General features: G+C 49.3%; 9 protein-coding genes across 9 annotated transcripts; 5 read left to right on the top strand and 4 right to left on the bottom strand.

The window, feature by feature from the left end:
• Positions 1–15: 15 nt before the first annotated feature.
• On the top strand, positions 16–2,694 carry N7455_000316 (fungal specific transcription factor domain-containing protein; the record flags this gene model as incomplete). Its single annotated transcript, XM_040952333.2, has 6 exons — positions 16–1,004; positions 1,058–1,266; positions 1,313–1,445; positions 1,506–1,727; positions 1,820–1,975; positions 2,040–2,694. 6 exons carry the CDS (start codon positions 16–18, stop codon positions 2,692–2,694), a joined length of 2,364 nt encoding a protein of 787 aa, XP_040817200.2.
• A 970-nt stretch (positions 2,695–3,664) lies between these two features.
• On the bottom strand, positions 3,665–5,498 carry N7455_000315 (flavin-containing monooxygenase; the record flags this gene model as incomplete). The annotated part of the gene is made up of 6 exons (XM_065603785.1): positions 3,665–3,798; positions 3,866–4,020; positions 4,072–4,094; positions 4,236–4,605; positions 4,658–4,853; positions 4,913–5,498. 6 exons carry the CDS (start codon positions 5,496–5,498, stop codon positions 3,665–3,667), a joined length of 1,464 nt encoding a protein of 487 aa, XP_065462276.1.
• Positions 5,499–7,397: 1,899 nt separating this feature from the next.
• Positions 7,398–10,268, top strand: N7455_000314 (C2H2-type zinc finger protein; the record flags this gene model as incomplete). Its single annotated transcript, XM_065603784.1, has 7 exons — positions 7,398–7,473; positions 7,525–7,579; positions 7,662–8,691; positions 8,750–8,872; positions 8,933–8,983; positions 9,048–9,172; positions 9,227–10,268. 7 exons carry the CDS (start codon positions 7,398–7,400, stop codon positions 10,266–10,268), a joined length of 2,502 nt encoding a protein of 833 aa, XP_065462275.1.
• A 552-nt stretch (positions 10,269–10,820) lies between these two features.
• N7455_000313 (uncharacterized protein) lies at positions 10,821–12,722 on the top strand (the record flags this gene model as incomplete). The annotated part of the gene is made up of 1 exon (XM_040952428.2): positions 10,821–12,722. The coding sequence occupies one exon, from the start codon at positions 10,821–10,823 to the stop codon at positions 12,720–12,722; it is 1,902 nt and encodes a 633-aa protein (XP_040817333.2).
• Positions 12,723–13,141: 419 nt separating this feature from the next.
• On the bottom strand, positions 13,142–13,537 carry N7455_000312 (uncharacterized protein; the record flags this gene model as incomplete). The annotated part of the gene is made up of 1 exon (XM_040952458.2): positions 13,142–13,537. One exon carries the CDS (start codon positions 13,535–13,537, stop codon positions 13,142–13,144), a length of 396 nt encoding a protein of 131 aa, XP_040817502.1.
• A 549-nt stretch (positions 13,538–14,086) lies between these two features.
• Positions 14,087–15,454, top strand: N7455_000311 (NAD(P)/FAD-dependent oxidoreductase; the record flags this gene model as incomplete). Its single annotated transcript, XM_040952241.2, has 3 exons — positions 14,087–14,191; positions 14,244–14,369; positions 14,459–15,454. The coding sequence occupies 3 exons, from the start codon at positions 14,087–14,089 to the stop codon at positions 15,452–15,454; spliced, it is 1,227 nt and encodes a 408-aa protein (XP_040817503.2).
• Positions 15,455–15,767: 313 nt separating this feature from the next.
• N7455_000310 (MAPEG family protein) lies at positions 15,768–16,265 on the top strand (the record flags this gene model as incomplete). The annotated part of the gene is made up of 1 exon (XM_040952287.1): positions 15,768–16,265. The coding sequence occupies one exon, from the start codon at positions 15,768–15,770 to the stop codon at positions 16,263–16,265; it is 498 nt and encodes a 165-aa protein (XP_040817271.1).
• Positions 16,266–16,440: 175 nt separating this feature from the next.
• Positions 16,441–20,284, bottom strand: N7455_000309 (HECT-type E3 ubiquitin-protein ligase; the record flags this gene model as incomplete). Its single annotated transcript, XM_040952218.2, has 3 exons — positions 16,441–17,525; positions 17,575–19,698; positions 19,762–20,284. 3 exons carry the CDS (start codon positions 20,282–20,284, stop codon positions 16,603–16,605), a joined length of 3,570 nt encoding a protein of 1,189 aa, XP_040817224.2. The 3' UTR covers positions 16,441–16,602.
• Positions 20,285–20,979: 695 nt separating this feature from the next.
• N7455_000308 (uncharacterized protein) lies at positions 20,980–24,327 on the bottom strand (the record flags this gene model as incomplete). Its single annotated transcript, XM_065603783.1, has 9 exons — positions 20,980–21,327; positions 21,391–21,617; positions 21,708–21,864; positions 22,076–22,162; positions 22,233–22,320; positions 22,358–22,377; positions 22,941–23,563; positions 23,614–24,154; positions 24,226–24,327. The coding sequence occupies 9 exons, from the start codon at positions 24,325–24,327 to the stop codon at positions 21,187–21,189; spliced, it is 1,986 nt and encodes a 661-aa protein (XP_065462274.1). The 3' UTR covers positions 20,980–21,186.
• Between the last annotated feature and the right edge of the window lie 291 nt (positions 24,328–24,618).

Here is a 24,618-nt window from a genome sequence, read left to right as displayed (position 1 = left end):
ATCCTAGCGCTGATCATGTTCAGACTCCCACTCCGTGTTGCCATAGAGCTTCTATCAAGTAGAGTTGAACAGCTCTGTCTCTTCATTCGCGAAAGTGGATTGGAAGCCCCGCCTATGCCGCAAGAAAAGGACACGGCTCTAGCTAAAGTCCTTGATCTCCTTGGCTTGACTGAAGTTCATTCAGCTGCAGGAAACAATCACACTAAGAGAAAATCCCCGAACCCCAACTCCCCATCTGCAAGGGATGATCTGCCTTCTGAGCCATTCTCTGCTGCTAGCATAGCAAATGATTTGAATAGCACTTGGGCTCAGACATCGAAATCCCCAGACAATACATCGCAAAATTCCCAGTCGAGTTTTGCAGTGCTTTCGGATCCTCATGCTGTGTCGACACTGCCCATGATTCTCGACACTGGAGATCTAGATATCTCAATTGCAGAACAGTATCAACCCGTGGATGATCACTCAGATAATTCACTGGCCAACTGGGACTGGACTTTGGATTTTGGAACATGCATGACACCACCATCTCCAGATATCCAAGACATTGGCATAGAACCACTACGGTCGCCAGGGGAGCAATTCGAGAGACAACCTGAGCCCTTTGAGCCTGCCGCCGTTCAGACTCCACCCAGTCTCGACAACGATGCTAGGAGCACAGAAGAAATTGAAGATCTTATTGATGAGCTTTCTGATCGGATGGGCACATTGCGCTTTGGTCCTGGAGGACGAGCTCGCTTCTATGGCCCGACATCGACCTTCAACCTTGCCGATGCTCCAGTGTCTATCAACGCGCAGAACCAACGTACCGTCGATTACCCCGACGACGCAGAGTATGACAGTCAAGTCCCAATATCTCTCAAGGAGCATCTCCTCAATCTCTATTTTACCTGGCAAGATCCATCGTTTCACGTCGTCGACCGGGAAATGTTCGAGAAAGGCAAGACAGCCTGGGATGGGAGGGAAGTGACCCCATTCTATTCCGAAGCACTCTGCTATGCAATGTGAGTTCGCCTCAATTCGACAAACTAGATATGTGAATAACATTTGGAAATAGGTGCTCTCTCGGCGCTGCTTTTGAAACCCGCTACCACCCATCCTTTGTGACGTTCCCAAAGTCTCTCGGTGAATTCTTCGGGGACCGTGCAAAAGAGCTTCTGGAAATAGAGCTAGACTCTCCATGTGTGGCAACAGTCCAGGCACTAGTCATCTTGAGCAGCCATGAAATTGGTGTGGGCTCAGATACACGTGGATGGCTATACAGTGGTAAGTTCTATCGAAAGTTCCTGGGTTGCTTAGCTTACAATTATAGGGATGGCCCTTCGACTTGCTTTTGATCTTGCCTTGCATATTGACCTATCTCCCTATGTTGCTCGTGGGTCTGTTACCGCTGCCGACGCTGAGCTGCGTCGAACCGTCTTTTGGGCTGCGTATATGGTGGATCAGTGAGTTCCCGCGGTGTTCTCGTGTTCGCTCAGGAGATATCTAATCTGTTCAAATTACAGTCTTGTCGGATTCTACCTGGGCAGACCTTTTTACACCAACATGGAGGATGTGACAGTGAAAAAGCCCAATGATGACGTCGACTACCGAGCACCTTGTAAATGGACGCCCTACGCATCTCCCATTCCATTTGACAATAATTCGGGATTATATGACTGTGTAGGGGCTGTCAGTCGACAGGAAGTCTCACTATGTGAGCTTATGGCACCTTGCGGCTACTTCCTGTAAGTTCCCGTTCTCGTTTGCTGTCTCTCCTCGGCTGCCTCAATTGGGCCCAAGTCAGTGCTTCAGCTAACCTAACCTTCACCCCGAAAAGATATGGAACATCAGGTATTCCAAGAGCCTTGCTCCAACAGCTCAATGCAGACAATGTTGCCAAACTTCTCCATTGGAAAGCTCAGTTGCCCTCATTTTTACAAATCGACCTCAACAATCACACTTCTCCTTATCTTCCGCATGTGCTACTACTTCAGTGAGTTGCTGTTATACTTCTCTTCAGAAGTCTCAAGGAACATGTTTACTAACTCATCCTAAAGCATGCAATATTACCAGAACCTCATCTACAGCCATCGACCCTGGATGTCAAAAGGCTACCTACAACCACAACCCCCGAAGGGACCCGGTTCCACGCACGCTCGAGAGATGTGCATCAACTCCGCCATTTCCATTGCCAAGATCCTTGTATTATACGAGACCCGATATACCCTCCGCCGCATAAACATCAAAGCCGTCTCAATTACCTCCTCCGCCGTGCTCCTACTTCTCTTCGCTGCCGTGTCCCAATACCAAACCCCAGAAGGAGAGAATATTATCGCTCACCTGAGTACCTGTTTCAGAGCCCTCGATGAATTCTCTCTATCCTGGCAGAGTGCCAACCGCGCTAAAGACCTCCTGGTAAGGCTCCAACATAAATGGGAGATCCGCACACGTGCTGCCAAGCCGGACCGGGGACCTGATGGGACTGATTACCCGCCAAGAAAGCGGTCACGAACACTTAATGGATCTGGCGCCATAATCCCTAATCGTGGAGGGCTTACAAATACACAGCCTGAGACGCGCGATTTTCAGTTGGAGTCTGGGTTGGGCTGGATGCTTATGCTCAGCGGTCAGCTGCCATCGGATGGGGACGAAGGTCTCTATTCATTCGTTGCGAATGCGGATATTGCGGAATCCAAATCCGAAAGTAAATAGATATCAGGAGATACCAATTAATTTAAATTTTTTGATGATAAATCGTGGGAAAAAAAAAAAAAGCTTCAAATGTTCACTGGTTCATTGATAAAAGGTAAAATGGATGATCTCCACAACGGCGATCCCTCTAAAACTTCCAAAGTTGGGTGTCCTTTTTTTTAAATTGGGCTGGGCCGAATTTCTGCCAAAGTTTTTGCACACTCAGCCACTTAATTAATTACAGTTTACATAGTTCGAACCCCTGCATCTTCTGCACCAAAAATTGCTTATTTGCCACCTTATTAGTGCATCAACATGCAACATACCATACGGAGTACACCTTCATATATGCATATGCATATTGTTCTCCTATCCTCATGCACTGGATTCGCCCCGCAGTTGCCCCTGACCCCAACCACGATCACCCCGGCTTATTCGATCACCGCCAGTTTCACCACTGCAGCCTATTTCGCGACCTATCGCAAGCCTATCGCAAGCCACCTCAAGCCTATCGCAAGCCTATCTCGGGAGTACTTCGGGGCTTGTCTCGGGGCGTGTCTCGGTGATTGGTGCAGCACCTTGCGGGACAGGAAGCCCGGGGCAGATTCGGGAACGAGCTCGGCGGAATCGGAGAATCCATACTCTAGCTATAGAGAAGCTATCATAGTAATGAAACAGTTGATGGAACTTTTACTATATTGTAGGGAGAGAAATGAGGTGAGGAATCACATGTGACAGGTGTGACTTATTTTTGTTCAGCCTTTATATACAAATTTCAGTACCCTAGAGTCTTCGTACATTCTATGCCTCGACCTTGGGATAGGGGCAAGACAGGAGCGATGCCCAAATTAGGAAGGCGGACCTAAATTCCATCGAGGCCGGTGGGGAGGTGGGTCGCTGGAGCATAGCCATGCACAACCCTAAATGATACCAACGGTTTATTCAAACAAACTTTTATCACATGAATAACATGGCGATCTCATATGTAGATCTATTTCAAATAGAATGCCAAGTCCGCACCATCTTCTCTCTCCCACTCTAGTTCCCCATTTCCAAGATACGAAAATGGATCTGAGCTGTTGTACCGGATATCGAAGTCCTCACCCCGAATATCCTCGATAGCCTCTATTGCCAAGTCAGTACGGAATATATGATCAGGAAATATTTCTGCAGTGCCAATTGCCAGACTTACCTTTGTAATGTAACACACTGCTTGGGTACATCGTCGTAACGGCTTGTCCGTTGTTATACCAAGCATGACAACCCTTACTCCACAAAGTGCGCTTTAGACCCGCTTGTGCACGGCGGTTATAGTTTCGAACGGCGGAATCGTTTACTACTACGGACCTGTTCAGATATTAGTTGGAGACCATGTGTCCTATCTCACACAATACTTACTTGATATCTTCCCGAGCTATCTTCTTCAATCATTTCAGCATGTAATCAGCAGTCCAACTGATCATCTGGGGCACGCTGCCATGGCCAATGGGACAATTGGGCCCATTAAATATGAAGTAGTTTGGTATTCCACCGGCACAGATAGAGAAGTATGCCTCGGGTACCTTCTTCCACTCCACATCAAGCCGTCGACCTTCCCGGGCCATGAGTTCCCACCCCGGAACGAAGGTGGTATCAAACCCAGTCGCATAAACAATCAAGTCAAACCCCTCTTCACCCGCTGCTGTGCGAATGCCGGTCTTCGTAATTGCCTCAATACCTTCAAAGCACCATTCAGCATTTGGTTGCTGTAGCGCTTCGAGGTACCCATCACCAGGATTCAGTCTGCGACATCCAATTTCGAACTTGGGGATGAGTTTGTCGATCAGGTCTGGATTATCGCTGAGACGTTGGCGCATGAGTCCCGAAATTGCATCAAATAGCATTTGGTTATGCTCAGAGCCAGATAACATCAGGCGATAGACGGTGTTAACACTTCCCATAATTAGTTTTGATTCAATTGAAAAAAAAATAAGCAGTAACCTACGAGCAGTCAACCCGTTTCCTGTACTCCAGGAATGCTTGGGGATCATCTCGGAACTTCGCTTTTTCTTCCTCGCTATACTCAAAGTTCGTTCCCATTCCATCCTTTGTGATATCTGGGCAGAGATTGACCGACACCCAGGTCGGGTGCCTAATGTGATTGACGATCCTTGCGGCCTTTGGCTGGAGCGCGGGAACAACTTGAATACCAGATGAGCCATTACCAATGACTGCTATTTTCTTGTCGGACCAATCGTACGTTTCGTCCCAAGCCGCCGTGTGGACAAGCTTTCCAGTAAACGCCTCCAAACCGGCGATGTCAGCATCTTCCATTGGTTGAGAATACCAGAACCATTGATAAGAACGTCTGCTTCATCATGGACAATCATGTCATTCTGTTTGAGCTCGAGTGCCCATTTGCCCCGCTCCTCATTCCAACTGGACTTCACGAGCTTGGTATTAAACACGATTCGATCTTTCAATCCGTACTTGTCTACCGTGTCAACAATGTATTTCTCAATTTCGCCACCACCAGCGTAGCATTTGGACCAGTTCGAATTGGGCTCGAATGGTAAGACATAGCTGTGGGCGGGGACATCGCATCTAACACCGGGATAGACATTCTCAAACCATGAGCCTCCAACCTCGCAATTCTTTTCGTAGATTGTGAAATCCACGAAATCAAGTGGATGCTCATGTTTCAGTTTATGTGCGAGAATTATGCCTGATATACCTGCCCCTATGCAGACGACTCGGAGGTTGCGCTCCTTGAAAGCATATTGACCAGGGTTTATATTGATGGTCTCACTGTAAAGGAATTCGTTGGATGGCACAGTGGCGCACATCAGTGGAGGTGTTTTCTTTTCTTTTTTTTTTTCCCTATCTGTTTCTTATCCCACTCTCCACTATGTGTAGGAAGACGGAGAAGTTCCGGGTCCGATGAATTACTCCGAACTCAGGGGTTGTCTCCATAGGTTTAGCGTCAATACAGTAGTACATAGTAGCGTGAAATAGCGCGGGACCGGATTTTGAAATTAGATCCGAATCCTTCTGAGTGAGGATTCAGAGCCACGTCATTTGATGGGTTTCATCCAAGACGGGAAGTGGAGATCCGATTGATATTGTCCACGGGTTGTGTTGGGGCCGTTTCTTGGCCATGCATTTAAAAGCCTGTGAAGAGATTTAAACTATGAACGTATAAAAGTATGAAAAATCTTAATTTGGGACTGGTTTTAAAGATAGCTCATCCTGTACTCACCCTATTTTTCATCGGATGTGAGCCTTTTCTCTCATTCTCTAAATGTCGCACAGCCCGATTGGGCAGCCTCCACCAGGCACGGATCTATCCGCCGATCACCCACTGGACATTGGTGCTGTGATCGCTACCTATGCCATTGCCGTGATAGTTGTCGGGCTTCGGTTCTATACAAGATTTAAAGTGCAAGGTGTACGAATACTTGCAGATGATTGGATGATCGTGCTTGCCTTGGTATGTGGTCGCTGAAAAAAAGAAGAAAAAAGAAAAAAGGAATCTGTTTCTGACAGATATGTACAGCTGTCTGTGACCGCAGGTTTCGCTTTGGTTGTGATTGGTATTTATACATCCTTAGTCGGCGCAAAGTAATCTCAATTCTGACGTGTTGGTAGCAAATGGAAATCCTTGTATCGGCAGACATATATGGTCCGTCCCTCAGATCCAAGTCCAGGACATGATGCGCATTCTCTTCTACTTCGTCGTCCTCTACGTGACCAGTGCGCCACTCATTAAACTATCTATCCTTCTTTTCTACCGCCGTATCTTCGGTATGACATATTCAATCTGGTTCTGCATGTTTCTATCGGTTGGATATTTTGTCTCTGGCATAATCGCCTTTCTGGTTTGCTGCAGACCAGTTTCACACTACTGGACACAGTTTACAAACCCCGATGAAGGAAAATGCGTCTACGACCTCTACAATTTCTATATCAGCTACGCTGGCGTGAATGTGATCACGGATGTGGCTATCCTGTTGGTTCCAATTCCCATTGTGTGGAGCCTGCAAATGCGAAGGACGCAAAAAATCCTTGTATGCTGCATCCTTTTGATTGGAGGATTGTGCGTCACCTCCCTCCTAGTCAAGTGTATTTGGCTCAAGCTTATATTTTTCTAGTGTCTGTGTTGCAAGTTTCGTCCGAATTTATTATATAACTTTCCTCAAATCCGGAGATTACACCAGGGTCGTCGGCAAAGTCTTCACGTGGTCCAGCATTGAGCCCTCCATCGGCATCTTATGCGCCTGTCTTCCAACATTGCATCCACTGATCCGCACCGTTGTGTCTCGCGTGTTTGGCACTAGCTCGGCGAGGTATGTTGGTTCAAGGCAGCCAGAGGCAACGAATAAAAAGACATTTATTCGTCGACAAAGGCCACTTGACTGGGATGAGACCTTGTTGACTACACATGATATACAAGTCGAGATGAGTGGAGTCAGGAGGGATCATCATACCGAGGAAGGGCATATTACTGTGGACATGGAGTTTCAAATCGTCGAAGAGAACAATCAACTAAGTAAACGGTAGCGGGTAATATTTTACCCCTAGGGCATCTTGGTGCCTGTTTTCTAAGGTATCTACCTTCCCAATACAGTCGAGTCAACCTTGGAAAACCCCGGACTTGCTGACTAATATGTTTTCCCCTCCAGGGCTCGGAGCAGGTCTCGAGGGCTACATGTACCGTAATCAACCATCGTTCCGAGGGCGCCGTAATGGTGTTAAAAAAATGTTCCATCTGTTCGCGGGTGTTCAAAAAAACCGAACACTATAAGAGACATGAACGGTCGCGTCAGTCACGTCGAACCCCTTGCAAGAGCTACAATCTAACATGCAAAACAGACACCAAGGAACGCCCATATGAATGCAATGTCTGCCATAAACGTTTCTCTCGAAGGTAAATTCCGTTGAAGGCGCATGTGAATTGTAACAATATTCAATATCCTATGTTCAAATCCCTGAATTGAATGAGCATACAGCGATGTCTTGAGCCGACATGCCAAAGGCCATAATCAAGCCAATGCGACAGCCGGTCCATCGGAAGCACCAAATCAACAGTCATCAGTAATTGCGGGTGCACCATCAATGGTCCCCGGATCAGGAAATGGTTTCAGCAGCGCAGAAGCACAGATTCCACCTCTATCTAGCATGTCGCGTGATGCGCCTCTCGCATCAACGGGGCTTCCATCATCACTGGATTACCTAGCCGACATTTCAGCCCACCATGGCCGCACCGAGCCAGACCCCGGCGCGATGGTTATGGACGACCAGCAGCAGTACTTTGGATGGAATGCAGTCACGGCTGCAGATCAGGTGTCACATCGAGCTAGTTTGCCCTTTGATCCTGGACCAAAAGACATGCTACAAATGTGGCTTGAGCCTCGCACAGACTCAGGGTCAAATTACTCGCTAGATTTGATGCGCGATAGCCATTTCCCTCTGATGGGAGGCAATTTGATGATTACTCCAGACCAACAGAATCAACATTCAGTCGACAGCAGTGATAACATTCCCAATGAACGATTTGCTAAGGTTCAGCAGTGCTGGCTAGCACCACCGAACACTGGGCGTCTTATCAACAGTTTATGGCGGGATATCGCTATGTCGCCTGTTGATAATATCTTCTCGGTGCAATCATTACACCTTCCCAGCGAGTCAAATGCCGTTCAAGGATCGCGATGTGGATTTGACGAGGATTGCAGACGGCGACTGCAGGCAGCTTTTGGACCGATGACTGTTTCTGGGCATATGCAATCCCCCATAAATAGGAATGTTGCTCCAGCCACGCCTGCCTCGACCTTGAATCATTCTGATTTCCCTCCTGCTGAGATCTTGGATATGGCACTAGACTTATTTTTCCGCATCTTTAATCCCCTTTTACCATTTGTCCATCAGCCGACGTTTTCGGCAAGGAAGGCGCGACCATCTCTCCTATATGTTATGACGCTGGTTGGCATGACATTGCTTGGCACCAAAGGAACAACTGCGTTTGTGTCCAGAAATTTCTCGGTATGTCAAATATTGTCAATCGCGTCGTATATGCAGGTAGCTTACTGACAGTCATTAGGGTGCTTTGGACAATGTCACGGCTGAATTTTCTCGATGCTCGATGGGACTTGAGAGTGCTTCCGGCACTATGACATTATTTGCAACAGCTTTGCTTTTATTAAACCTGGCTGGTTTGACAGGGGTATGAATCCCCTGGCCTGGATTTGCTGGACTGAAGGTACTAATTGATGTCATTTTGCAGGAAAAGGTACATCTGGAACAGTGTCAACCTCTTTATATCAACGTCATGTCTGTGAGTGTGAATAGAAGCTTTTTATTTTCCTCTATCGATGTGATACTAACGACAACTACTGCAGGTCGCTCAAAGACATGGGTTGTTTTCAGCCACCGAGGGACAGATCCTTGACATGACCCTGTTCGAAACAGTTCCCGATATTGAGCTGAGATGGAAAGCTTGGAGCAAGGTCGAATCAACCAAGAGGTATGCCGCTATTGCCGCTCATACGACAGTGTTCATCACTAATAGTCCCCCCAGAATAATCATAGGACTACTGCTCCTGGACTCTTGGTACTCTTCATTCCTCTCAACCGGTCCAATCGCAGTCCCAGATTCAATCCAACTCATCCTCCCTTGCAGCGAATCTCTCTTCAGCGCCCAATCCTTCACCCAATGGATAAACTTAATCCGCGGCGGCAAGCGCATCCTCTCCTCAACAATCCTCGCCCCATCCGAAAACATCAACGTCCCCACCCTAGAAGCCCCCGCAGATGACTTCTGTATACAAGCAATGCTAGCAATAGTTCAACTCCGCCTGTCGGAATCCTACCACCGCCTCCTCTCCAATAGAGCCAGCTACCCCTTTGCTCCATGCCACACCTACGCCATGGACGGCCGAGCCAGGTGTCTCCCCTCCCTCCAATCCCAGCTCATCACAAACTACGGCGATGCCCTCGACCGGCTAAACCCCAACGCTCTCATCACATGGCACAGCATGTGCATGACTCTCACAGCCGATATCCAAATATTCGACCTCGCAGCCGGCCGTGCAGGCCCGGCTCCCGCGCGCAAGGCCCTTGACGATATCCGCGAGTGGTCACAGACCCCCGCAGCCAGACGCGCATGTCTGCACGCTACGCATATCTACAAAGTCATGACGAATCGCAAAGCATCCGAACACCCCACGTTCCTATCTATGTTTTCGCTCTTCTCGGCCGGATTAGTGCTCGGTCTGTATACGTTCATGGTGTCAGACTCTGCGGGTTCGCCGTCTAGTGTCGGGTCAGTGGAGTTGATGGATGATCTGGACTGGAGGGAAGTGGGCACGGAGGGGTTCACGAGTTTTATGGAGCCCAGGGGAAGTCAGACGCTTGCGCCGACGGATGATCCTGCCGTTAACTTCATTCGCAATGGGGCTACGATCTACTTGCGAGGACTGCCATTGCACGGTGGGTATCAGTCTGCGCGTCGGATCTTGCTTGATTATGCCTCTCTTCTTAAGGACTCTGGGAAGTGGAATGTCAAGAAGTTCTCTTATATTTTATACATAATGAGTGATGTTCTTATGGATGTCGAATGATAATGTCTCAACTGGGATTGACGAAAGAGATCTGTTCTCGTTGATTCTCTTTTATGTTTTTGTGTGCTTGATACATTCATATTAAATCAATTTCAAGGTAGGAGTAATCGGGGAGTAAGTGAGAAAGGTGCCTAAATAACAAGCGCAAGTCAGGCTCGATTGACTTTCCCTTCCTATACGAACGGTGTAGGATCATTGGATCTTCCTTATGCACCTTAATCGAGCTAGCCTGACTCGAGCTAGCCTCGAAGGCTCAGCTACATGGGGCCAAAATAAGAATGACTGACCTCAGATCACACTCCTGGATGTTATTATGTATGCTACACTGACATTTACCGTCGGATGATATTGATGCCATGGGCCCTAATAATGGTATAAGGGAGTATATCTCTTTAGAAGCTGCACAACGACGATGACGCCGAAGAGGAACAGCCCCATCACAAAACCAATATCTGGCGTCGAATCGATATCACCAGTGTTCTGACTGTGATCCTCGGCTTTCCGATACTTCTTCTCGCAGTGATACTCCTGGCCCTGTTCTGGCACGAGTCAATGAAAGCTATCGACGGGGCAGAGCCAGGTATCTACTGGCTGCGCATCGTCAATGCAGGCTGGGCGGCGCAACTGGTGACAGTATGCACCGCCTCTATCCGAACTGTGGTGGCTTTCCAGGCCGGACTTGCCACGGCTATGATCGCCGGGGTTGTTTTGGAGACCACGGGTGCCCCCGTCCTACAGAGTCCATTTTACTCCATCCTCCGAGCAGTCAAGGTGGCTCCCAGCAACCTTTGGACTGCGACCAACTTCCAGCCCCATCTGTCGTACTTTATTTATGCGCTGGTGCTCACCGAGGTCTTGGTGACAGCAGCGTCCCAGTTCCTGTCCACTATCTTCCTGTCTGATTTTGGAAATGGGAGCTTCTCCCAGCGCAGCAATGCGACCAATATCAGTATCCTTCATAACACGTATAACGCCGACATTTCATGGTCGACACCTTTGGGGACCAGCTGGACATTTGCCGAGCTGTCGGAGCCCTTTGAAGATCGGTCGGGGTTCCATGATACGGGGCACACCTTTCGAGCTTTCCTTCCTTTCGAGGAGGAAGCGCAGCGAACCAAATTACGTCGGCTCCGTGGTCCAATGCCGGTCATAGATCAGCGAGTCGTCTGTGCCAGTCCACCCCTGACGAACTTGACCCTAGATGCGACCGTGCAGACTTCTCTGCATCTGTCCGGACAGATTCCCACGGAAGACTTGATCCATCCACTGTTACTCCACTCCTACTCTGAACCCTATATCAACTTCACCTGCAAATTACCAACCGCACTCTTCTCGAACAACAACACGGTGGGCGAGACCAGCTTGTGTGTCCCCAAACCCGGCGTTAACTGGACGATCATCAACGAAGACACTCTGATCGAGCCCTACAGCCTCCCCAGCACCTCGGCCCTATTCATGGTCCTCGACGTCACTTCCACCGCTGCAATAATAAGCGCAGTCAGCCGCATCCGAGCCTTGCAGACGATCCGAACCGACGGCCCCTGGACAATACTTTCTAACGGATCGGCCCACATCGAAGCCCTCCGCGTCTCCGCCTGCCTGACCAATCTGGCCATGAAACCCTTCACCGTCGGAATGAATAGCACATCTGACAACTTGGAGCCCAAAGCCTCCTGGGACTTCCACACCGACCGCTACAACACCGAGCTATCCCGCCTCCAACTAGGCGTATCCTCTCCGACCAACACGAGCTCCACCAACCACCGAGGTATCCTCACGCTAGAACCCCGATCCCAATGGGAAACCTTCGATATCCCAGCGGGTACCCCAGGAATCGAGGCCGACCCAACCCCCTTCTTTGTGATCATCCTCGATAACTTCCCTACCTTCTTCATTTCCAGCCTCAACTACACCTTCGATCCTGGCGTGATCCTCTCCCGCAAACTCCCCAGGTTGATCCTTGGAAATGCCCATTCGACCCATGTGGACCTGTTCCAGGACACCCTGATTACGACCGCCAGTCCTGCGTTGGCCCTCCAGGCCCTGCTCACCCGTATCTGTCAGATGGCATACTACGAGCAATTGGTCAAGTTGACTACTCCCGTCACGGCTGTTACGGCGTTCTCGCTCACCGCGACAATTCCGGTCCGGTGGACGGGTTTTATATTGGGGATGGCTCTCATTTTGGCTCATTTTGTTATTGTGATGGTGATCGCCGTCCTGTTTGTGAGGTCGACCGAGGTCTCGTTGATTGGGAGTTACTGGCAGACGGTAGCGCAGGTGGTTTCGAAGGAGACGGGGCCGATTCTGGAGGAGGCGGATCGGATGGATGATGGGGCTATAAAGGAGTGGGCCAAGCGGGAGAAGGTGGTGGAATCATCGGAGGATCGTTGGGTTTTGCAGGGGAATGCTGATGGAAGGGTTACTTTGGGGCTTGTAGAGAATGGGGAGTAGGAGCTGATTCATAAAGTATACAGAGTATGTCGTAGCTTGAATATTCCAAGGTATCACATAACTAGTTATGTAAACTATAATGTTGAATGATTGATTCTGGGGGAAAGCCTCAAATTCAGCAACGGATATCTTCTCTGGGATTTTGCAATGCATGTAACGATATAATGATTTGTTGGTGGTCTGTTTCAGTTTTCCATCTTTACTAAACCTTCTATAGCCCGGTTGAAGCCTGTCTATCATGCCATTATGTGAACTGAAGATAAACCATTATTCTTACATTCTATATGTTACCATACTACATTTTCATGGATTTGAATTGATAAAAAAGAATAACTTGAAATTGACAGCATTGCATTCTGACAGAATCTACTTTCTATGATCGATCAGCCGAAATAAACCCCAGCTACCCGGCGTACATACTAAGCCCCGTTGACTATATTACGAGAACCCCCTGGACCATCGCCCAGAATACGCTGAGTATCAACCATCAGCTTGCCAGTCGTAATCTCCTCCCAATGCGAATCAGCAATCTCAGCTGCACGCCACAGAATATGAACACGTACAAGCTCTGGGTCTCCCACAACGGGCAACGAGAGACAGCATGGCTGAGTGTGATGCAGAGGCATAGATGTAATAGTGGCAACTCCGGATCGGCACTGCTCGGCCATAAGACGCATCATCCGGTCGCCGCTGGTGGGCTTGGTTCGTCCGCCAAATATAGTGAAATCTACCGTAACCCAGTGGACGAATTGGGTCGACTCGATCTCAGGGATGTTGGTGCCATCGGGGCGAGAGAACATACCTGGTGGAGACATCTTGGTTGAGATAAAGAAGGGTGGATTGAGATAGTTGAGTTGGTATGAACTTGAGGTAATTGTGATAGCTGGCTCGAGATGGGCTCAGATGGGATGATGAAGTTAATTGATGGGATGCATGGCCAGTTAAATACTAACTCCAGTCCACATGTGCATGTTGTCGAGTCTTTGTTGGGAACAATTGCGTTCATTCTCTTTCATGTCTATATCCGAGCCTTTGGGGAGTTTTCCCTTTGCCTCTTTGTCCATATTTAGCCAGAAGCTAGAGCCCATTTGAGCTCCACCTTGCTTTCCTCTCCCTACATATTTACAGATGTGAACGATGATGAAAGATGAGGCTATATCCTTTTTATCCTTTTATACTTTTATAATTTTATAGTTCCATGGGTCGCAGACTTTTGAGTTCGATCTATGTTCTCCAGGGCTTAGCGTGATCCGGCTTCGGGATCGCGTCATTCCTCCCGAGGTCATTACCGAGGGCGCGGGGGGTGCTCCTTCCAAATTATCCTTCCTTCCTCGCAATCTGCTGGTCAATTGCGCCTTCCCGATATGTCTGCACGTGCTCTGCTTAAGCAGCAATTTAAGCTTAAAAACAAGCTTCCCATTCGCTGCTTTTCCAGCACCCGATCCACCAATGCGGACTTCACTCATGCGGTACAGTGCACCGAAATCCAGGACAGAGACCTAAGGCTAATCTGAATGAAAGGTAATTGGCGCAGGCGTCGTCGGCCTCGCGACCGCACGACAACTTGCAGCTCGCGAAGGCACCTCAACCATTCTACTAGAGCGCCATGACGCACCAGGGACAGAGACAAGCAGTCGCAACTCCGAGGTATGCACGCTATGCGACAAGCAAATCCCAAGATTTGGCAACAGACCGACATGACCCACCCAAACTAACAATTCCCTCTCACCAACCAGGTAATTCACGCTGGTCTCTATTACCCCGCAACCTCTCTCAAAACCAGCCTCTGCATCCGTGGCCGCAACCTCCTCTACGACCTCTGCGCGCAAAACAACATCCCCCACCGCAACACGAAGAAATGGATCGTAGCACAAACTCCCACGCAATGGGAAGCCTGTCTGAAAATCCACGCGCACGCACAAGGACTAGGCGACGCCCCGACACGGCTGGTGGGACGTGAGGAAGCGCAGAAGCGCGAACCTGACGTCAAGGCTGACGCAGGCATCGTCGAGAGCGAGACATCCGGTATCGTGGACAGCCACTCGTTGATGACCTATCTGCAGGGCGACTTTGAGGACCGTGGAGGCGATATTGCATTCAAGACACGCGTGACAAGCGTGGAAGCTATTGACGGCGGCCGTGGCGGGTATAAGATCACCGCTGTCTCGGATGAGGATGGCTCGGTTACGTCCATTACCGCTGAGACGCTGGTAAATAGTGCTGGCCATGGCGCGTGTGATATTAGCAACATGCTCCTCCCGCAAGAGCGCCATTTTGTTCCGCATTATGCTAAGGGCACGTATTTCTCTTATGCGTCATCCAGACCTAGGACTTCGGTTTTGGTTTATCCAGCGACTTTGCCCGGTACTGGTGGGCTTGGTACGCATCTAACACTTGATATGGGCGGGCGTGTTCGCTTTGGGCCGGATGTTGAGTGGGTGGATAGTCCTGATGATTTGGTTCCGAGCGCTGCGCGTTTGGAGCGGGCGTTGCCGGAGATCAAGGCCTATCTGCCTGGTGTCGATGTCGATGCCATTGCGTTGGATTACTGTGGCATTCGCCCTAAATTGGGGAGGGGCGGTGCTGTAAATGAGGGTAAGGGATTCCAGGACTTCATTATCCGGGAGGAAGAGGGTCTGCCTGGGTTTATCAATTTGTTGGGGATTGAGAGCCCGGGCTTGACGAGTTGTTTGGCGATTGGTGAGATGGTTAATGGTATATTGTACCGTTAGGTATCTCTTTCATCTTGCATTTTGGCTTGTAATTACTACGTTTTTGGATGGTATATAGAAAATACATAGAGGAAAAGAACATCAGGTGGACATAGACCATTGACTAAGCCATCCCCTCATTGTTTTGCGTAGAATTTCAAAAGAGCACGACCTTGGGCTTTCTAACTTTAGAAACAAGAAGTAAACATCGAGGCTCAAGGACCAATGACATCGAACACATGAGGTGAGATTTTAGTTCCATTGCCTATATCAACGACCAACCCTAACCCCAACCCCAATCACTACTTACACCAATTCCCACTTATCCCCAAAAATGACATCCCTCCTCACAACCCTAGGCCTCCGCGCCTCCCTTAACCCCAACTCAAACCACGGCCCCATATTCCTAACATTCAACTTCATCCTCGCCTACGGCATCCTCTCCTCGCGCACCCTGAAGCAATGGTACGGCCTTGACCACCAAGTCTCGCCACGGGAAGACCTCACCAAATACGGCGAGGCGGCTGTGCGCGAAGGCAAGATCACGCGCAGACAGCTGGACATGCTCAAGCGGAATGAGTCGGCGCATGCTAATGCGGTTGAGAATTTTCCATTGCTGGTTGCCGGTGTGCTCTTTGCGTCGTTGGCTGGTGTCCCCGCGCGGAGGGTTAACGCTGCGGCGTTGTCGTATACTGTTGCGCGCGTTGTTTATGGCGCTGTTTATATTTTTGTGGACCATCCTACGTGGAGTCAGGTGAGGGGGTTGGTGTGGTGGTGGGGGAATGTGAGTTGCTTTTTCCTGTTGTGGAAGGCTGAGGAGTTGTTGGCTTGAGGGATTGGAGCTTAGTGTATGTCAAGTGTACTGTATTCTTAGCGGGGTAGCATAGTGCTAGAATAAAAACAACGTGCAAGAAGGCAAATGTGAAAGAGACTCTGTCAGTCATCAAGACTGAAGCAATAAACAAGACCAAAAGCCTCAAGTGCAATGCACAAAGCGAAAAATAACAGTACCGGTACGCCATGACAGGATGAAAAGCAAAAGAAAGCAACCCCAGCGCAAAGTATGAACATGCAAAGCTGACTCCGAAGTCAACGTCCAGCGTCTATACAAAAACTCAAACACCACGGGCAACGCAAGTTCTGGACAGTAATACATAAAAGTAAACAAATCATTTCAAGCCAAATCCTTCGCTATTTACAACTGCATCCCAGAGCAGCCGCTGGAACTTCTCCCGCGTGGGATAGCGGTAAAGGCCCAGCGTGTTGAAACATGTACGCGCAATTGGGTAACGGGGACAGTCATCCCCAAGACAAGCAAGTCGGATAATAAGACTTGTAGCCCCCATGGCAGGGATTCGATCGCTGCCAGTAATGAATGACAGGATCTTGCGCTGATCTTGAGGCTGCGATTTCTCAAAGAAGTCCCAGAACCATCGCACCACGGGGAGCGACTCTGGTCGTGGGTGTGACCAGTTGTCGTAGGTGGCCACAGCCCGGAGTGAACTAACATCGAGTGGTTCATCTGAGCCGCGGACTAGCATTTCGATCTCTTCTGGTCGGAACAGGGATAGCGCATTGCCACCGCAAACCGTGAAGAAACCGCGTTTGAAAGGCTCGAATTGTCGGGCCACGGCTGCGTCTAGCAGATATTGGACATACAAATCCACAAACTCACGCCTGTTAGAGTTGGTCACCGGCCGGTTCTCGCCATTTGCACAGAGTGGCACACTGATGACCTCACCGTAGCGATCGACCTGGGCAACGAAATCATAGCAGAATGTCTCGGCAACATTGCCTTCAAATTCTAGTAGACCCCGGAGTCCTTTGGCGAGAGTTGGCCGGTACTCGGCAAGATCTTCTAGAGTGCATTTGAAGGTCGAACGCATGGAGGTAGCCGTTTGTGGACCGTTGGCGTGCGGCGCTGACGACAGCAGTTTCTTGAACGCGAACGGCGGGAGATCAACATCAAGGATGGTGGAGTTGTAAATGGCAAGACCTAGAAGAACTCCAACCAAGAAAAATTGTTCGGATGACTCAAAGCAATAAGGATTGAAGTAGCAGTACTGCGAATCATCATCGTAGATGAAGAGGCCTATTTTGAATTAGTGAGTCACTTCTCTCTAAAATCGGAAAACGCTTACCATGAAGCGGGTCAAAGACCTCTCGGACGAGCAGAAGGAACCATTCCTTCCGCAGGCCACCAGCGTCAATGCCTTCTTCGCCAGAAAATTCGATCCGGAGACCCTTTTTGATTTCTTCTTGGCCAGTACCAACAACTTCACTCACTCCCTTGAGACTGTCTTCGATCAAACACTCGCGCCGTACCTTCAACACGAGGTACTGACTAACCGCCGTGTGGTTGAGGACACTGTTGAAAAATGCATCGCGTGCTTTCACTTCCATTTGACGACGCGCATCATGCTCCATGATATGAATTTTGGCCCAGATGCTAAGGAGGAACGGATACTGACAGAACGAAAACTTCGCGACTTTAGCTTCCCAGGTCTCGAAGTCCGTCACTAGATCCGAATAGTCCAGCAGTGTGTTGTAAAACGTGCTGATCGGAATCATATGTCCTTGGCGGGGTCCGGGGTTCTTGGGCATTTCAAGACTGCGCGGGGTTCCATCAGACTTCCTCGTTGAAGAGGAGATGTTAGCCGTAAAGAACAGCGACATTACTCTTGCCGCCGCTCTGACCTGCCAGTCCTCGGCGTAGATTATGGGGTCTTCGGTTTTTTTGCCAGGCTTCTTGTTCGTGGTGCTACGATTAATCGCAGCGTGAAGTTCCGCAGCAGTATTTCCCGAAGCACTGGCGAAGCTCGGTATTAGATCGTCTCCATTTTGAGGGTTTTGGGGGTTTTGGGGGCGTTTTCGCCCATGTTGACGACTCAAACGGTAAGTGAGAAATCCACCGACAAGTTCTACCAGTCGTTCGAAATGTCTGACAGAGAAACGGGAAGCCCAAGACACGATGTAGTGGTGGCAGTCATTAGGCAAGTTAGACATGAGCCCCAGGATGCGTTTGATAATCCCATAGTGATGACTGGAGCCTTCTAGGCGAGCAGGGGCTTTGGGCGACTCTTTCTGCAAGGGCTTTCCGTCTCGGGTTGCCGACTTCGGGTGGTCTTTTGGATGCGAGGGCCGCCTATCGTCTCCATGAGGCGGCAAGGTGGGCGCATGATGGCAATAAGCCGCAGGTGAATACAATAGAGGATTCGCTAACAAAATAAACAAGAACCTGGTATCTTCTGGTTTCTTCAGAACACGGCGCGGACGCTTGAGGGTGGCCTCGGTAGCTTTCAACAGTGCTCGTTGTAAGTGCAAACGAGACTCGCTGATTTGTCTCCCAATCAAGGATGGATCAATAGACGCCCATCTCTTGGCTCGGATCGAATCAGCTTCTGATCGTGTGGGGTCAGGTCTTTTTGCAGCCCAGAGCTCAGTCCAAGAATTCCCCGCAGACAGGATTGAATGATACCACTGGGCTAACTCAGTCCAGTTGATCCGAGGACTTCGCGATGATATCATCCGAGACTTTGGGGCGGTCTTCTCTTTTGAATACGCGGGATTTTGGCCTTCAGCCTCAGCCCACTCATTCATCCACCAAGAGGAGTTCTCGGTCAAATCTCCCAGAAGAAGAGTTTTGGCATCCGGTTCAAAGACAGGAGCGTCATGCGCTGGTTCGGGCATTGCGGTCGGCTCCATCCTCATTCTCGGCGGATTACCATTACTCGCTGATCGGGCTGATCGAGGAGGTGGGTACGTGGTGAAAGATTCGTTGAGGCAATCACAACCTTTGAAGGCAGTGGCGATGGTATTTTCCAGCCGTTTGAAAATGTGTGTCCGATTGTCCGAGCTTTGAAACTCCGGGTTCCCAGCTTGCGAGACATCTTGCAGGTGGCAGTCTGGCTTTGGAGTTGATCGGAGATCTGAATTTGCTCGGATTCTGACGGGCGTGTCATTTCCCTCCCAGCGAACGGATTGTGGCGTCAAGTAACCTGAGTTCTCCTTTGACGCCGCCAACCTTTCCCGTTCGCTGGAATGGGAAGCACTGCGGCCCCGAGAATCCCCAGTGCGAGGGGGTGCAAGATTGTTTGGACGAGAGGCATGAGCCTGCATTGGCGGAAGATCAGGTAACGGTTTGTTCTTTCTGTCGTCGTCCGGCGGCGACCATGACCGGGACCCATTGTCCAAAATACTATCGAAATACATATTCAGACACCCTCCGATCATACCACGGGTTTGATTGGCCGTCAAAGGAAGCACTGTGGTAATAAATCAGCATGTGTTACAAGTCTATAAAGCAAAACTAGCATTAGCGGTGTTACCTTTACTTGCCAACTTGGACGCTCCACCCTGAGACGCTTGTGGGGGGTTGTCTTTTGACTCATGAGACATCGGCTCGAGGTCTGTGACCATCAAGCAGTCGGTGCATCTAAACACCTTCAAGTGCCGAGGCCACCGGACAGTAGCATCACAAGTCTGGCACTTGCCCTCGACGATATCATTTCCAGCTGCTGCACCTTTCCGGGGACTTGACGACTCGGGCTCCAATGGATAGGTTACCTCATCGTCATCATCATCGTCAGAGTCCCAAGTCGCATGCTTGGGGGCTGTCTTATCCCGTTTTCGCCCAAACCCAGCGAACGGATTGCTGATCGATCGTGAATGTCCTCGGTGGTACAAATTCTTAGGCGTACTGCCGTTTAACGGGGGCATGACCGAAGCATCGCGAGGCCGAGCTATGCGGCGTGGGCTGATTTCCAGTCCAGGGATTTGAGAAGGGTGGGCAATGTTGCCAACAGTTGAGATCGGGGGGATCGGCGGATGACGTTCAGACCGGGACGGCATAGAGGCGCATCAAATTGATTGGGGTTGGACTTGACCAGGTTCACCCTCTCCAGTATTGTATCCAGCTCGTGGAGCTTGGTCTTCATGCCAGACACATGCGAATAGCTCAAGGAGGACGGAGTGGGGATCAGGCAGTCGAGTAAAGCGAGCTTTGCTTCTTTGTTCGGTAAATGACAGGTTTGTCTATTGGAAGGATGGATATTCAGTAAGCAAGTCAAGTTTCACCAAAGAAAGAACTCTCTCACCTTGGACTCCAATAGAAGAGTGATATGTGGTTACAGCAGCATTTCATAGTCTGTGGACGGATTGGGAAAGCGGCCGGGGGGTGGAAGTAGCCCATGCCTCAGGCGCTCAATTTCTATTTATGGATTGGCCGCCTGAAATCGCAGGCGACAGATCTATTTTTGTGGGACAACGCACATCCTGAAGGATGATCTTAATTAAAGACAGCATTTGGCGTATAAAATTCCCCAATTTGCAAGACATTTTAGCTCCTAGCCATAAATGCACTAGACTACTTGCTAGCGATCCGCTAAGGCAAACTACTATCTAACGGCGGTTCGTCCCCCGCAAGTACGGCACTAAGAGACGAAAACCAGTCAAATTTCACGGTGGACGTACATATGTACATAGAACTACCTAGACAAAAAAATATAACACTAATTCAAGCCTACACATTCTACGATACCAGTGGCATGGAGTTGAACCAGTCATACTTCGTTAATAGGGGAATTGAAAATAGAACAAGATGGCTTTTTGGCTAACAACAGAACCGGCTGGTCTGCATTAAAGTTGAGCCCAGCGTGGATAACACTGTCTGGGAAAGAAGTGTTTGAATAAATGACCACAGGCCGTAACCAACATTTTCCAACCGAAACCACTGGGAAAGTGCACTATCGCACTTAACGGTAACGCCAGTAGCTCTGGGTGTTCTGGCGCTTCCAGGTGTGGCGGCGACCAGCCTTGGTGTTGTTGTAGCGGTGACCCTTGTTGATACCACGGGACTTCTTGCCAGTGGCGGTGAGGCCACGGGACTCGCGGTGCTAAAGAAAAATCTGATCAGCAAAGTTCTCGAGCATCAGAGTTGGATTTTGAGCCAAACTCACCTTGTGAACGGGGTTACAGATCCAGTTGATGCGGGCATCACGACGGATGGCCTTGTGCTGGGGATCGACAAGGATGACCTCGTAGTACTTGTAGGTGGAGTCCTGGTTGATCCAGTAGGAGTTCAGGACGCGCAAGTTAGCAGCGCGGCGGCCAACACGCTCCTCAGCGGTGGACTTGAGAGCACGCTGGTACTTGAGCTGGTTAACACCGTGGTTGGTGGGCTTGCCTGTTCACACAATCGCACATTAGCCAAAAAAAATTCCTTCAGTTCCCACAGATCTCGAAAAATCTGCTTTTCGAGAGGAAAAGTTCGTACCGTAGGTGGCACCCTTGGAGACAGGGCGTTTGCGGCCACCGCGGCGGACACGGGCACGGTAGATAACGTAACCCTGCTTGGCCTTGTAACCGAGACGACGGGCCTTATCGGGGCGCGAGGGGCGCGAGGCACGGTGGATGGCGTTCAGCTGGCGGAGCTATATTATGCACTCTCAGCAAAGTTCAACGAGTGTATAGCAAGACACATGAATCCCAGAAGGGTTTTCTTGCGTGCCACAATCATTTCCGCCGAATGACTTTTGTTCGAGCCGCCTAGCAATACCACATGAAGACGGCATATCCTAAGGCAACGCACACGAGTGCTCGGCGGAGATGTCAGGCAATCGGGGGCGAAGGGTTTTATCTCACCTCCCAGCATCGGACGCGCAGCAGGAAGCGAATCACATCGGACTGCTTCTTCTTCTGGATTTCTTCCACGTACTTGAGGGCACCCATCTGGACGGTTGTAGGTCAGAGAAATGCACTGGCGGTAGAGATGGGATTGAATGAAAAATGATAAACGTACCTTGTCGGCTGTACGAGGTCGTCGGTTGTCGTTGTCGCAAAAAGTTCGAGGAGGAAAACGTCTAGAGGCAGAGGTTGTGTGTGGGACGCTAGCGATTAGCGAGTTGACCCACCGTAGCCAATCACGGGATGAGCGGGATTAATGCCTTGAACATCAGGTGTCAATGTTATTGCACTGCCTCAGGCCCCAATGTCTAAATTGGTCCGCTTTCGTTCATTTTCTCACTTGGACAATATTGAATGAAAATCAAGGGTTAAAAATGGAAAGGCTCTTCTTGAAGGATTACGCTTTTTCACGTTCTGCCCTAGGTATTTATTGCATGGTTTGTGTTAAAGGCCAATAGCTAGAAGGGAGAAAAGACATCCATACTAAGAGTTTTTTTCCAAGTCTTCATCAAGAACAGCCGCCGTATAAGAAGTCAACTGGTTGTACTTCCATAATTGGAGAAATTTGGTTAAATCTGTTTGATTTTGATATACATCTCCAGATACTCAATCACTATCAAAATACCATACAAAAGCATTAATATCGTCAAATCACCTCGCTCCGTAAATGCAACCAATAATCCTCGCTCTCCCCATGCTGGCATCAAAGGCATAATCTTCCAAAATCGAAAATCAAAGAGCTAAACGCAAGCAAAAGCAGTCTCATGTGTTGCATTCAAGGGCGCCTCGAAAGATGCTCTCGTTCAACCATTTCATTAGTCACAGAAATGTAATATGATCCCGCTGGCAAAACGCTCTTCTTGCATAAAGGACAAAGGCAGCAGTTCTGGATCAGGAATGGATCGATACACGCTGAATCAAATATGTGTCCGCAAGGAAGCTCGCGGACAGTAGATGAGCCAGCGACAAAATCATCGAGACAAATAGCACAAGTTGTTTGAGTATGGCTTAGGCGGTACTTGCTTCTGCCAGAATCATTCTGTCCAGGTTTGACCATCGCTGCTTCGGGTTTCTGGGTACCAGCATCATCCTGCGCATGGTTGTCTTCGTTGGACGATAGCGAGTAGGTCTTGTCACCAGAATCATGCTCGATTGGATTCGCTGATGTGCCATCTTGTGGAAGTGTTGCCTCTGTTGGAGGTTTGATCTCCAAGTATGTATAAAGTGGCATTTTTCTAACCACTTCTTGGGGAGCCGTCATTTGGTTCAATGCCAAGGCCTCGATGTCGACTTGACCTGCATCAACACGTCTCTGGAGCTGAGCCCGTCTCTTGCGCAGGACAAGTCGATAAATGATGATTAGGATGATGCTGAGTATGAGAACTGTTCCTGCAATTGCAAGTACGAAACTCCAGACGCTCGTCGACGAAGTTGCGGTTTCTTCACCTACGATATGTGAGCATATATTTCGATAGTGACACATTTTTATGACCTACCAGTTTCAATCCTAGCAAACAATCGGTTCGTCGTGGTCTGTAGTGCAAAATTTTCGGTTGAGTTGTCTCTCTTGTCGTCAGGTGTCTCGCTTGAATACCACGTGAGATCATTGATCAGTGAAGTTCCAGCTGGGCCTGGAATGGCATACACCGGGTAATTGTTGTCCATTCTCCATTTATCTCCATCGTTGATTGTCCACCGAGAGTCGTTCGAGTCAGGTGGTATGCCGGTGTCGTTATCTGATGGTTGGAAAAAGATCATGGCATGCGTGCCGACCTTTTGGGCGGCAGAGAGGAATGATAGCGAACACTCGGCGGTTACCCATGGAGCAAGGCCAACGAGGGAGTATCCGAAGTCTGACACATCTTCATAGCGGGTCACATTTAACGGCACAGATGAAGCGGTAATGTCATAGCAAGGATCATGCGGCTCTAGACTGGGTACAAACAAGAGGCCTGATACCAATCCGTCCTTGGGAATGCTATTGCTCGATATCGTTTGGACCTTGCGGTCAAGAACAAACCGATAAGCAACATTCTCCTATTCAATTATGTGAGTCAGTTTCAGCCCCAGAGGCTGATGTAGATTCTGAGTGGACAAGGCATGCTTACTTCGACTGACGAGGTGGAATTTGAAGCTTGCCCTTCACCTGCCCAAAGTGTAGCTGCTTTATCCACGGAGTCATTTCGCGTAGACATAGTAGCAGCTGACATGATGCTTGATATTAGGTCAAGTGAATAGTGAAGACGAATGTCAAGTAAAGGATAAACTAAAGGCTAAATGGTTGAGACCATTGAGGAAGGCGTGTGCATGGAGGAAACAAGTTGAAATTTGAATATGAAAGAGTTCGAAAATGGCGACCACTACGGTTTTAGGTAAAGTCATTTGAGACGGCCCTCAGCCCTGAAGCATCCCATACATCCCCATTGCTAATTAGAGCTCTACAACGGAAGAATGCGAGAGTCAATCGGGACCGTCAGAGGAATGTAGAATAAGCCTGGTTC

The sequence above is a fragment of the Penicillium solitum genome, assembly GCF_028829755.1.
Source record: "Penicillium solitum strain IBT 25940 chromosome Unknown utg000001l_segment0_segment0, whole genome shotgun sequence".
NCBI lineage: Eukaryota > Fungi > Ascomycota > Eurotiomycetes > Eurotiales > Aspergillaceae > Penicillium > Penicillium solitum.
This window is presented reverse-complemented; position numbering and strand designations above follow the sequence as displayed.